The 12,371-nt window shown below is 48.8% G+C and overlaps 1 protein-coding gene across 3 annotated transcripts in view; it reads left to right on the plus strand.

Annotated features, from left to right (window-relative positions):
* PTPRA (protein tyrosine phosphatase receptor type A) overlaps positions 1-12,371 on the plus strand; it is a 520,615-nt gene that overhangs the window by 482,857 nt on the left and 25,387 nt on the right. For 2 of the 3 annotated variants that reach the window (XM_050974180.1, XM_030239196.2), the window contains 3 exons: positions 7,156-7,234; positions 7,636-8,001; positions 9,971-9,988. The exons of the other annotated variant lie outside the window; for it this stretch is intronic. In XM_050974180.1, the coding sequence (XP_050830137.1) occupies positions 7,162-7,234; positions 7,636-8,001; positions 9,971-9,988 (457 nt within the window). In that variant the 5' untranslated portion in view covers positions 7,156-7,161. The remainder of the gene's footprint in view (positions 1-7,155; positions 7,235-7,635; positions 8,002-9,970; positions 9,989-12,371) is intronic. 3 annotated transcript variants of the gene reach the window in all.

Here is a 12,371-nt window from a genome sequence, read left to right on the forward strand (position 1 = left end):
GGTACCTCAGGTGGTTTCCAGATGGTGGCTGAGGTAGGGTTGCCCTTCCATGGACAAGGACTTGAAGGCTTTGGTCTTAGAAGTGCCACAGATCTGCTCCTGGCTTCATCCAGGGATGTAACCTCATCCCCTGGCTTTTACTTCCATATCTTTAGCATAAGACCTTCAAGTCTGTAGGCTCTTTGTTAGTAGTTGCTTGTTTATAAACATGCAGGGACAGAATTCTTTCCTTAAAGCAAGATATTACAGAAGAGTAAGGTCTGATGTGCCAGTTACAGGGGACTGATTGTGGGGGTGGGAGCTGGATGATCCTTAGGGTCCCTTCCAACCCAAACCATTCTCTGGTGCAGTGACTGGTACCCACTGTCACCATTTCTGCATCTTTGTAGGAAGTGGAACTATTTCATGTCCCAAAAGCATTCACATTTATTGTTTTTCTCTGATTTTTAGGTTTTGGGGTTTTTCTGAAAATCCCATCAGTTTATTTTTCAGTTCCAGAAGTGTTCAGGCACAGAAGTGTTCAGAAGCTCTCAGGCATATGATGTGATTTTTGGGGTTGTCCTGTTCAGGATCAGGAGTTGGTGATCCTTATCAATCCCTTCCAACATCCTGCACGGTGTAGGGATCTCCTCCTCAGTGCTGGCTGCTTTCTTACTCCACTCTGAGCTTCAATCCCAGCAGCTTTGCTTTTTGAAAAGTTTGCAGGACAGGCAGTTACAGAATCACAGTGATTGATTTTGGAAGGAACCTCTGGAAGTCATCTGATCCAACCTCCTGCACCAGCAGAGCTGCCAGATCCGGTTCCACAGGACAGTGTCCAGACAAATTTGGAATATTTCCAAGGAAGGAGAATCCACAACATCCTTGGGCAATTTGTGTCAGCACCTCACAGCCAAAACGTGTTCCCTGCTGTTCAGACGGACCCTCCTGTGGTCACTGGGTGCCCACAGCCCCTTGTCCTGTCCCTGGCCACCCCTGGCAAGAGCCTGGCTCTGTCCTCTCTGCCCCCTCCCTGCAGCTGTTGATGGTCAGGGATGAGGCCCCAGAGCCTTCTCTTCTCCTTCTGAGCAGTCCCAGCTCTCCCAGCCCTTCCTCAGAGCAGAGATGCTCCAGCCCCCTCCCTGGGCTGTCCCCAGTCTGTCCATGTCCCTCTTGTCCTGGGACCCAGTGCTGCAGGTGTGACCTCCCCAGTGCTGAGCAGAGGGGCAGGATCCCCTCCCTGGAACTGCTTGGGGAACCTCCATCCAGGTTCTGGCTGGTGAACACCTGATCCTCTCCATCCCCCACGATGGCTTCACACACATTGCTGCTGCTGGGTGGGGTTTGAGAGGATCACCATGGGATGGGTTAACCTCTCACTTAGGTTCATATCCACAGGAAAGGCTGATCCTGGTTCAGAGCAGCAGATTTTAACATTATCCTAGCAGTGACAGATATTTCTAGGTGTCCAGAAATCCAGGTGGGAACGGGGTTGGGTTCCCTCCTTGCACATATCATGATGTTACTCTTCAAAAGATGAGTGTGTGTTCACCTGTTGGACTGAAGGACATGAAAATGCTCCCAGAACTGGAGCCCCTCTGCTCTGGAGATAGGAGAGCTGGGGGTGTTCACCTGGAGAGGAGAAGGTTCCAGGGAGGCCTTCAAAACCTTCCAATGCCTAAAGGGGCTCCAGGAGAGCTAGAGAGAGACTTTGAACAGGGTCCTGGAGGGATGGGACACAATGAAACGGCTTCACACTGTCAGAAAGCAGAATTAGGTGGAGAAATTCATTAATGTGAGATTGTTAAAGCCCTGGCTTAGGGTGCCCGGAGATGCTGTGGCTGCCTCTGGATCCCTGGCAGTGTCCAAGGCCAGGCTGGACAGGGCTGGGAGCAACCTGGGCTAGTGGAAGGTGCCCTTGCCCACAGCAGGAGGTTGGAACTGGATGATTTTTAAGGTGCCTTCCAAACCATGCCATGAGCAAATCCTGATGTGCAGGAGAGCAGTGATTTGTGGAAGGCTGAGCAGGTGGAGAAAGCCAAGCTCCAGGCCCTGCCCACAGGTTCATCCTCCTCCTCCTCCTCCTCCTGCCCCGCACCGTACAGGGGCTGTCGCTCGTGTGGAGCTGCCTGTTTATTTAATAGAAGAAAGAAAGAAGGAAGAAAAAAAAAAAAAAAGAAAACTAAATGGATTTTCAGAAAGGGTGAATGGCTGCTGTGATTCATCTTTTCTGGTGAAGAGTGGAACAGCAGAGGGTGGGGGGATAATGTTCAGTGACACATCAAAGGCCTCGCTTCAGCTTCGGAGACACATGCAAGGAATTAGTCACTGTGTTTTAGTGCAACAAAACCCTTTTTCCTCCCCAAATTCAATTCTTCTCTCCCTGTGATGGCCAACTCGCTGCAGCCCTCGGCTATTCCATGTGTGTTTTTATCCTCTGCATCTCGCTGAGAGCTTTGGGTTATGATGAAGCTGCCCTGCTATGGACCAGCTCCTCTGCCGTGGATCACAGTTCCAGTGAGAGGCTGGAAATCCACAAACAGGATTTAAAAGGAGCAGGGAGGGGGAGAGGGAATGGCAGGTTTGTTTTCCAGGGTAGCTGAGCCATGCTGATGGCTTGCTGCCACCAAAAAGAATAAAAAAATGACCTTTTTCCCCTTTCTTTATGCTTGTGCTTGTTCTCGCCCTACTGTGAGCTGCTTCAAAGAGCCAACCTTGCTCCCAGTTCTGCACCCTCTCCCCCTGCCAACAAATAAAGAGGAAAACTGAACATTATTTTTATTTTTCACTGCACTTGGAGCCAGCACGAGGCAGTCTCAGTCAAGCCACTGCCTTTCAGCATCCTCCTGATGACAGCAAGGATTTCTGGGGTCCCGGGAAAGCTGGTTAGAATTCAGGTTGTGTCTCCTCAGTGCACACAGAAAAAGATTGCCTCATTTTCCAGGAATTAGGAATATGTCAGAGGTGGGGGTAAATCCTGCCTTTGATTGAGGACGGCTGTATCCGGGTTGGACCTGGGCACTTTCTGCAGCAATAAACTCTAATTCTTTGCATTCTGGAAGCACGGCAGGGTGACCCTGCAGCCTGACCCCCCCCCTGCAGCACCAGCACAGGCATTTTGAAGCCACTTATTACTTTATAAAGAGATTATTTCCTTTATTTTTTTCTCCTCTCTCCGGCATCAATCATCCTGACAAGATCTGCTTCTTTTAAAACATGCATCCTGCAGCTTAAAATCCAGCCTTTCCTATAAGGAAGATCCCAAGCAGTTTATGGAAGAATGCAGTGTACATACACTATATATCTGTATATATACAAAAAAATACATATATATATAATATTTATGGGCACACCAGTGGCAATTACTGAGTTTTCCAAGCCTGATCTTTAAAAAAAAAAGGAGCCACGATGCCGAGCATCCCGACCCTCTGGAGCAGCAGTGCCAGAGCCTCCAGCTCCCTTCTCCTGGGCAGAGCCGGCGCCCTGACGTCAGGGTGTTTTTCTGCAGAGCTCGCAGGATGTTGCAGCCGGCCAAGAGCTGTGTTTATGTTGATAACATTACAAGTATTTCCTCTCCGTTTCCGAAAGCAGCAGGGAGGGGGAGCCGAGGGGGAAGGGAGACTCGGGTTTCTCCAGCTTTGGGGTAGGACTCTCGAGGCCTTTTATGTTAAGGAGCGGGGGAACGATGAACTGCTGGCGTTATTTATTCTGCTTTTGGGAATAGGGAGTGTTTTAGAGCAGGGGCTGGGAAGTGGGAGCTGGGCTGGCACAGCCCTCCCCCAGCACAGGGCTCTTTGCCTGCTCCCTGCTCCGGATCTGGTTTTAAGGTGATAAAGCAGCTCTGGCAGCTGATTGCCGGTCACAGGAGCAGCTCCAGGGATTTGGATTTTTGGGTAATGATGGGCACAGCAAGCTGGGATGCTCCCAGCATCCCATCCCTTCTGCCAGTCACAGTAATAAAGCCATAAAAACTCAGGTTCTGCACGGACCGCCCGCATGCAGCTTTCTTCACGAAAGCAGAGCAAGGCTTGGGGAAATCCAGCATTATCTCCCCTTGCCAAGCCCTTCCTCCTCCTGCAATCCACTCATGGATCAATGAACTGATTAAATGTAGAATCAAGGGGGGTTTAGAGCTCCCTGCCCGCTGATGTAATCCCAGAGCTGTGCTGCCAGCTCAGAGAAGGAGGGACCCTCATCGATGGCTGGACTTGATGAGCTTAAGGATCTTTTCCAACCTAAACGATTCTGTGATCATCCCACCATCCCAAAAGGGCTTTGCAGCCAGTTCAGGAATCTCCTGTAGCTCCCATCCATGTAGCAATTATGGTTTATGGAAATAAACCCAAACTCTTTTATCCTTTGTGGGTTATTTCCTGATAATGGAGAGCAGAGAGGGAATTCATGGCTTTTCTTTCTTTGCTCCTTCCCTCTGTGTCCTGCTTTGATACCAAGGGAAAGTGTGGGGAGGATGTGGGGAGGCTCTGGCACATCTTGCCCTGAACAGGAGCAGAACTGAGATGAGTGGGATCCCAGATATCCTAAATGAGTGGGATCCCAAATGAACAAGAACCCAATGTGAATAGGGGCCCTAAATTAATGGGATACGAAATCAATGGAAATGCCAAACTAATGGGATCATGAATTAGCAGAACCACAAATGAATGGGAATCCCAAATGATTGCAAATCTCAAGTGAACAGGATTTCAAATAAACAGATCTCAAAATTATTGGGGATCCCAAATGAACAGGATTCCATATAGACAGAACTCAAAATAAATGGAGCTCCCAAATGAACAGAATCCTAAAAGAAGGGGAGCTCTTGAGAAACAAATTGGGGGAAGAGAAAGGAGCCATATTCATCTCAGTGAATGGTGTTTCTGTGCAAATGTTCATCAAAACACAGCCAGTGGTCACTTTTTTCCTAACAGTTCTTCCAGAAGAGCAGAGGCTTCCCCTTTCCCTTGTCGTGGTGTCCTTGCTGTGGCAGTGATGGGTTCCCAGTGAGGGAAGTGGTTGTGATGATGAGATCTTGGTGCTTTCATCAGCCCTTGTGAGGTTTTCAGAGCATCTCTGTGCCATCATTTCCATTCTCTGGAGTTTCAGTGTGTGTTTAACTTCCTCCTGCTTTTGCACGTGGGTCCCATCAGGATGAGCACCTTCTTTCTGTGGGATTCCACAGTGGGATGCTTGGACAATCTGCCTCCTGCAGAAAGGTACAAAGATCATAGAGTTATGGAATTTTTTGGGTTGGGAAGGGACCTTACAGATCATTCAGTTCCCCCTACTGCTCTGGACAGAGACATCCTCCAGTATCCCAGGTTGCTCCAAGCCCTGTCCAGCCTGGCCTTGGATACTTCCAGGAATGGGGCAGCTGCAGCTTCTCTGAGCTCCCTGTGCCTCACCACCCTCACAGGGAAGAATTTATTCCTTATAAATATTAGATTTTCTCCCCAAAGCCAAACCTGTGTAGACCAGGCTCTGACAAGTGTCTGACCAAGCTGAGTGGTGTGCATTAATCACCATGAGTGGAACATGTCATCAAACCATCAAACTACTGCTTGTGGTTTTTTCCTGACATCCCACCCTGGAGCACAGCCTGGGGGAGGCATTGCAGGACCAGTGCTGCTCTCACCAGTGACAGGAGGACTGAATCAGTTCAAATTCATGCAGACAGATATTTTAACTGGTGATGAAACCCTCTGGAATGCTGGCTGCTCACACCAGTGGGACCCTTGGAGAAAGCCCTGCCCTGCTTGCAGCAGCAGCGCTGGCCACGGACAGAGCCTATGGAAAGCTCTTATCTCCAGAGCTTGGTTTCCTTCTGGTTCAGGGTTTGTCTGACCTTTTGGTCACTGAGTAAGGTCAATTTTTGCCAGGTTTTCTTTTGGAGGGGGAGGAAAAACATAGAAGTAGGTGGTGCTGGTGGGAGGATACTCCTGGGTGAGGTGGGAGGATCTTGTATTGCTGATAGCGTTTCCAGCACATGGATGACTTCAGTGTTGTCCTCCTGCCCGGAGTTTGGGATGGGTCTAGATGAAGCAGATTTAAATAAATAGAAGAAGCACAAACAACACAAGATCTATTAGAGGGGGAGGGAATAAAACCCGTTCTTGGCAGCTCCTCAGGTTGACTTGGCAGTGAGATCTTGCAGCTCTCTCCTAGGAGATCCTGGAGATACAACTGGACACAGGACAAAAGCCTGAAAGATGGGAGTCGTGCGGCAGCTGCCGGCCCATGGCACGGAGCAGAGCTGTGTCTGAGCCCTCTCTGGGCTCAGAGCAGAGGAGAGGTGTTGGCCCATCCTTGGAAGGCCCCGTGGCCACGTGCTGGTCTGGACTTGGCAGCTTTGGGCTCTGTCCTGGCCAGCACGATGACGTCTCACATCTCTGGGCCTCTAGATCCGTAGGTGTTTGGGAGGAGATAATGATACCCATTTCTCAGGAGCGTTCTGAGGTCTCCAGAGGAAAGAAATCACCATAAAAATCTTGTATTAGAAAGGGCTGGGGGAAATGATTTTACTGATGTCATCGTCCTGTAATTCTGCTGGACATTTCCTGGGAAGCACGTACAGTATGGGCGTGCAGCCTGAACTTGCTGATCTTCTTGGATTATGTGTGAGTGTTTGTTCTGACCACATACACAGGGAATCCAGCAGGGTTTGAATGGAGCTGAGTGTTCTGCCCCTGCCCAGGAACATTTCAGGTGTCAGTGAGGCAGGAGGAGCTGCCCTCTCCTTCATTCCTGCCTCCACTTCTGGAGCATTTGGGATCAAGGCTCTTTGCCATGGTCTTCACCTGAATTGCCTTTGAGTTTGCTCAGAGTACAGCCATTTGCAGACCACTGTATGAGCTATTTATTAATCTCCTTTAGGACCAGATACTTGGTTTTAATGCTCAGTTTGTTCTTCTCATGCTCTCCCACAGTTCACCCATTCCCTGCTTCATCCATGGACACTTTGCTGCTCCACCAGACTGGGATTTCTCCATGTTCTTTCCCCTTGTTGTGTGAAATCAACACCCATAAATCCTTCCCATCCAGATGCCTGCAGGGACTCCAGCCACACTTCCACTCCTCTCTCTGAGCTTTACAGGATGCACAGCAACATCCCCACCTTGGAATATTTTGAGATGAAATTGCATGAGGGTTTAAATAAGTGTTCTGTGCTTTCCTCCCCAGGTCAACATGGATTTGTGGTTCTTTCTCCTTTTGCTCGGAAGTGGCCTGATAAGTGTAGGTGCTAACAACGTTACAACAGGTAAACTGTGCTCCTCATCTCTCTTTTAACCCATCTTTAGGATCAAAGGAGTGAGTGGGAATGTGCTCAGTATTCCATTCCTTCTGCCCTCCACATAGCTGAAACATAAAATATTGGAGAGTGATGAGCTTCAGGTGCTCATAAATGAGGCCCACAGGTTTAATTGATCCTCACCTCCAGGGACTCTGATGTTTGGACATCCCCATAAACAGCACCTGTTCAGGTTATATTTTTTTGACATTTGTATCTCCTGCTGTGCAGAGCATTTCCTGTCCTGCGCTCAGGATTTGTTGGGTGTTTTATCCTTATAGTTACAGTCACACAAATCTTAAGCATCTAAACCCCCTCAGTATCACAGAAGAGAATCTCACAGAGCTTCCCCTGTGCTTTTCCCTTCTCAGAGCCACCCACAACAGTGTCCACCTCCCCCAGGAGCCCCACCAAAGCTCCTACAGCAGGTCCTGAGGATGGGACCACGCCCAACACACACAGACTCAACATGAGCACTCCAGGGACTGTTCCTACCACAGCGCCAAAACCTCCTCCAACCACAGCTGCCAGAATCTCCCCCAATGCCACCACTGGCAGCCTCAACATCTCCTCCACCCTGGGGCCAACCCTGCCTGTGCCTCCAGCCCCATCCCTGCTCCCCAGCGTGACGCCGTCGGTCCCACACGCCACCGTCCCCAGCACGGAGGTAGAGACAACAGAGAGGAATTTCAGCATGGTGGTGACAACACAGGAGACCTCTTCTGCTTCCCACAATGGTAGGCACCTCCTCCACCTCTTCTTCTTCTTCTCCAGGCAACCCTGCCTTTTGGTTTGTTTCTTTGCTCTTCTTTTGTCTGGCTGAGCAAAATGGAGCAAAAAAACTGTTAGGGGACAATTCCATGGTGATGCAAAACAAGAGGACTCTCAAACCTCTTCTGATCTCCCTTGTCTGACCAAAGGTTTGGGCCAAGATCATCTAGTGAAAGATCTCCACAGGTGGACTAGATGATCTTTGCTTCCAAGTCAAACTATTTTGTGATTCTCTCCTTACATTAATAGTTTTCCCCATTAGTTGGGCAACTTCAGTCTTTGAAAGGTCCAGATGAGAGAGAGTTGTCTCTGTTGCCATCCTGATCGCATTCCCTCCTTGGCACAGCAAGAAAATGACCCCATAAAACATTGTTTGGCTGCTCAGTCCAGGTTAAGAGTGAAAAATCAGGCAAAAAGAGGCTGAGGTGAGCAGAAATCTTTGCTGAGCTCTTGCTCTTCAGCCATGATTTGCTCATTGTGTTGTTTGAGACCCAGCTTGGGCAGTGCCTGTCTCCAGCTTGCAACAGGAAGATGGCAGTGCCTGCTGGACCTTGGGATTTAGTGGAAAACCAGGATTGGTAACTTGGTTGTGGATTAGAAAACCCTGAAACAAGATGATGGTGGAGTTAACACAGGGAAGGTGTCAAGTGTATAATCCTTAAGAACCAATTTCCCAAGAGATGTGTGTACCCTCTTCCTCTGGGAATCTTTGGAAACCACAGCCCCTGAAGCTGCAGTGAAGTTGTCTTTGCTGCCAGCATAGGAAGGGATGTGGTTGAAGGAAGTTCAGAACCCAGCCTTCGTAGTGTTCTGCCGCCCCTGAGCTCATCCAGCTTCCTTCCCAACACAAATCCTTTTTTGCAGAGTGGAGGAATCTCACATAGACTTAGACACACACATGGGGCAAGTTTGAGATAAATTTAGCCTCCACATAGGAGAGATGGAGGCAAAAGCCTTAAGTGCTGCTAATATCTGGATTTTGTAATATGATGCCTGCTCATTGGGGGCTGGATTAATTATTTCTGTGTCTCCACTGCTTTTCTGTGATTTGGGTTACCAGTTTTGGTGAACTCCCCTGGTGTATGCCATGACACATTGGCCATTGCACCATCAAGGCCAGAAGTGGCTTCTCACTTGATGTCAGCCCAGAGAACAAATGATCAAACCTAATTCTTTCTTTATCTCAAGTAATTTGTCAAGGAACAAAATCAGTTTTAGGGCTGCCTTTGCCATGAGGGCAGGCCTAAATTAGATTTAACAGGAAATGTTGGTGTTATGGAAGAATTAAGTGGTGCTGAAGAAGGGGACTGGGCCAGAAGGTCCCGTGTTGTAGGGGTAGTTCCTCTTGTCCAAACCCACCAGGATTGTCCTCAGCCCTGTGCTGCAGCTCTTCACACCCAGCTCATGGCCATGGGGTGCCTGTGCCAGCAGCACTGCCCTGGCAGAGCCAGGCTCTGCTCTCCCTGGCACAGGTTTGTTCCTGTGCCCTGTGGATGAGCCATCCAACCCAGCAGGTACAGACTTCCCTTGGATGCTCCTCACCCCATCCCTGAGCCCAGCTGCTCCTAATTGAACTCTTGGCTCAGCCACACTCTTCAAATGATGCACCAGTGTTATCTCTTGATATTTGAGTGCTAATGAATTACACCAGTGACTTGCTGGTTATGGCTTTAAACAGTAAGTTGTGTTTAGTGATGTTAAAGCTTGGCTTCAGCTCCTTGTTCTGCTGATCAAAACTCAGGATTTGTTCCTTTTTCCTTACTCAGAAATTCATTTTAACATCCTGGTTTTATAGTTAGTGTTTTAAAGGAAAGATTTACAGGCAGATGATGAGAGTTACTAAATTTGTTCCTGTCTTGGTCTTTGATCCTTCCTGACTTACTAAAATGTCTTGTTCCTTTGTTGCTAAGAGACTTTTGTTTTCTTTTTCTGCAGGTAACTCTGACAGAAGAGGTAAGAATGTTACATTTCATTGCTCTTTACTCAGTAAAAACAATTCCAGAAGCATTCTGCTATTAGAGAGCTCTCCTTAGGACTTCCAAATGTGTTTTTATGAAACCTCTCAAGCTCTTTAAAGGAGCTGGTGACACACTGATATCTTAATTTCTGTTGAGCTTTTCTTTTTAGAACTAAACAATCCCATTCCAATTTGTACATGTCCTGTTAGGTACCAATTGTTCCTGCTCTGAGAATGTCAGCACATCCCTAGAGCTGCATGACCAAAGTCTGAGAAGCCATTCAGGATATTTCCTTTTTTTTTTTTTTTTTTTTTTTTTTGCTGCTGAATTGTCTTTATTGACTGTGACTTACATGATTTGATCCAAACCCATCCTGCAGATGATGGGAATAATTATTGTTCTCCTCATTCTGTTGGCAAGCAGTAACACAAATCCATTTCTTGTAAGAGAACGGCACTTTAGGGACATTTTTCCATCTCTTAGCTCTGAGAACTGGCATCTCTACCAGAATGTTTGCAATTACTGATGGCTTTAGCACTCCAGGAGCAGGCAGAGCTGGGCTGGCTCCCACCTGGAGGAATCAGCTGCCTCTGTGTGTTTTCATCCTGGCTCTGATGGGTGCTGCAGCTTTGCAAACTCTGCCTGGTGCTGCTCTCTGTGCCTGCCTCACCCAGCCAGGGAGCAGACTGATGCTGTAAGTCCTGACTGGCAGCACACATTTAGCAGAGGGAATAAAAGGGATGCAGGTCTGAGGGAACTCGTTTGAAATTGTGGCTAAGCCTCTGCAGAAATGCTCAGTGTAATTCCCTCAGATCTGGCCTGGCTTAGGCCTGATTTTGTGCTCTCTCTGCCATTGTGCATCCCTGCTCCTGAGGGCAAAGAAAAAAGAAAAAAGGGGGAATACATCTGACTTCCTAACAAGATTTATATTAATATTGCTAATATTATTATAAATACAGTGAGGAAATCAGATTAAATAAGGGATTTTTAATAAGAGCATAGAGTGATTGAACAAGGGGAAATGGCTTCAAACTGGGAGTAGGTTTAGATTAGATATTGGGAATAAAATCTTGACTTTGAGGGTGGTGAGACCCTGGCATGGGATGCCCAGAGATTTGTGACAGCCCCTGGATCCCTGGAAGTGTCCAAAGCCAGCTTGGATGGGGCTTGGAGCAGCCTGGGATGGTGGAAAGTGTCCTTGCCTGTGGCAGGGAGTGGAGTGGGATGGTTTCTAAGGTCCCTTCCAACCCACACCATTCTGTGGCTGGTTTTGTGGGCAGATGTTGCCAGCTGTGAGCAGGGATGGGCTGCTCAGCCCTGTCCCTCTGCCACAACTGCACCCAGGTCTGGGTGACCTGCTATAAAGCACCTCTGCCAGCAGCTGGGGCATGCTCCCAAGCTCCAGGGGGGGTTTGGTGGTTCCTCAGAGGGGCCAGGAGAAGATTTTAGCCTCCTGCTGCCTTCCAAGCTCAGGACTGCGGTGGGTGCTGCAGCGCTGGGGGAGCAGAAGGTTGAGTCCTTGTCCCTTTTCCAGGTGGATTGCCAGCATGAAGCTCTCAGGCTGGGGCTGGAACAGGACAGGAGCTCTGGGGGGGTTGGCACAGCTCAGCAGGGCTGGCAGGGAGCAGCTGGGGACCCTCCAGCTCATTTCCTGCCTGGGCTGGGCTGGGCTGGGTGGGTTGCTAGCAGTGGGAAAGCTCCAATTCCTCATCCCACCAGATGTGTGGAAAGAACAGCTGCAAAATAAACCCCAAAACCTCCAAACTCCCTGCACCCTGCTGCCAGAGCCACCCCTGCCCTCAAATCTGCATCCTGCTGCCCCTGCCCACAAATCACCAGCCACTGCTGCCCTGCAGCTCCAGCCTGGCTCAGCACTGGTTAGGCTGAGCTTAACTCCAGCCAAGGCATGAAAAAAATGGTCCAACGGTGACTTAGCACCACAGGTTTTGGCATGGCAGCTCTTCTTCCTCTCCTGCAGACAGGATGGAGGTGGTGGCTGAGCTCAGAAGTCTCAGTGAGAGACAAGGACTGGCTGTGGTTGGACCAAGACCAACCTGTTCCTGGTTTTGGGAAGTGTCAAGATGGGGAATGCCAAGGCTCATCACCTTCTGAGGTGTGCAGGAGGCAGAATTCCCAATAAATTCCTTTTGGGCTGTGGGAGGTGCTGCCACATTAGGGCAGTCGATGAGAAGGACAAAGACATGCAAAACCAGGTTTTTATTTGCCACACTGGGCTGTTACCTTGAAATCATGACACAAAAATGTTATGATTTAATGGAAATAACATTCCCAGACCTCACACCACGGAGGGACAAACACAGAAATACAATCAGAGTGCCCTTGGGTAGCTCAGAGATGGACAAAATAGACCCCTAGGG

Source organism: Serinus canaria, chromosome 4, assembly GCF_022539315.1.
Source record: "Serinus canaria isolate serCan28SL12 chromosome 4, serCan2020, whole genome shotgun sequence".
Taxonomy (NCBI): domain Eukaryota; kingdom Metazoa; phylum Chordata; class Aves; order Passeriformes; family Fringillidae; genus Serinus; species Serinus canaria.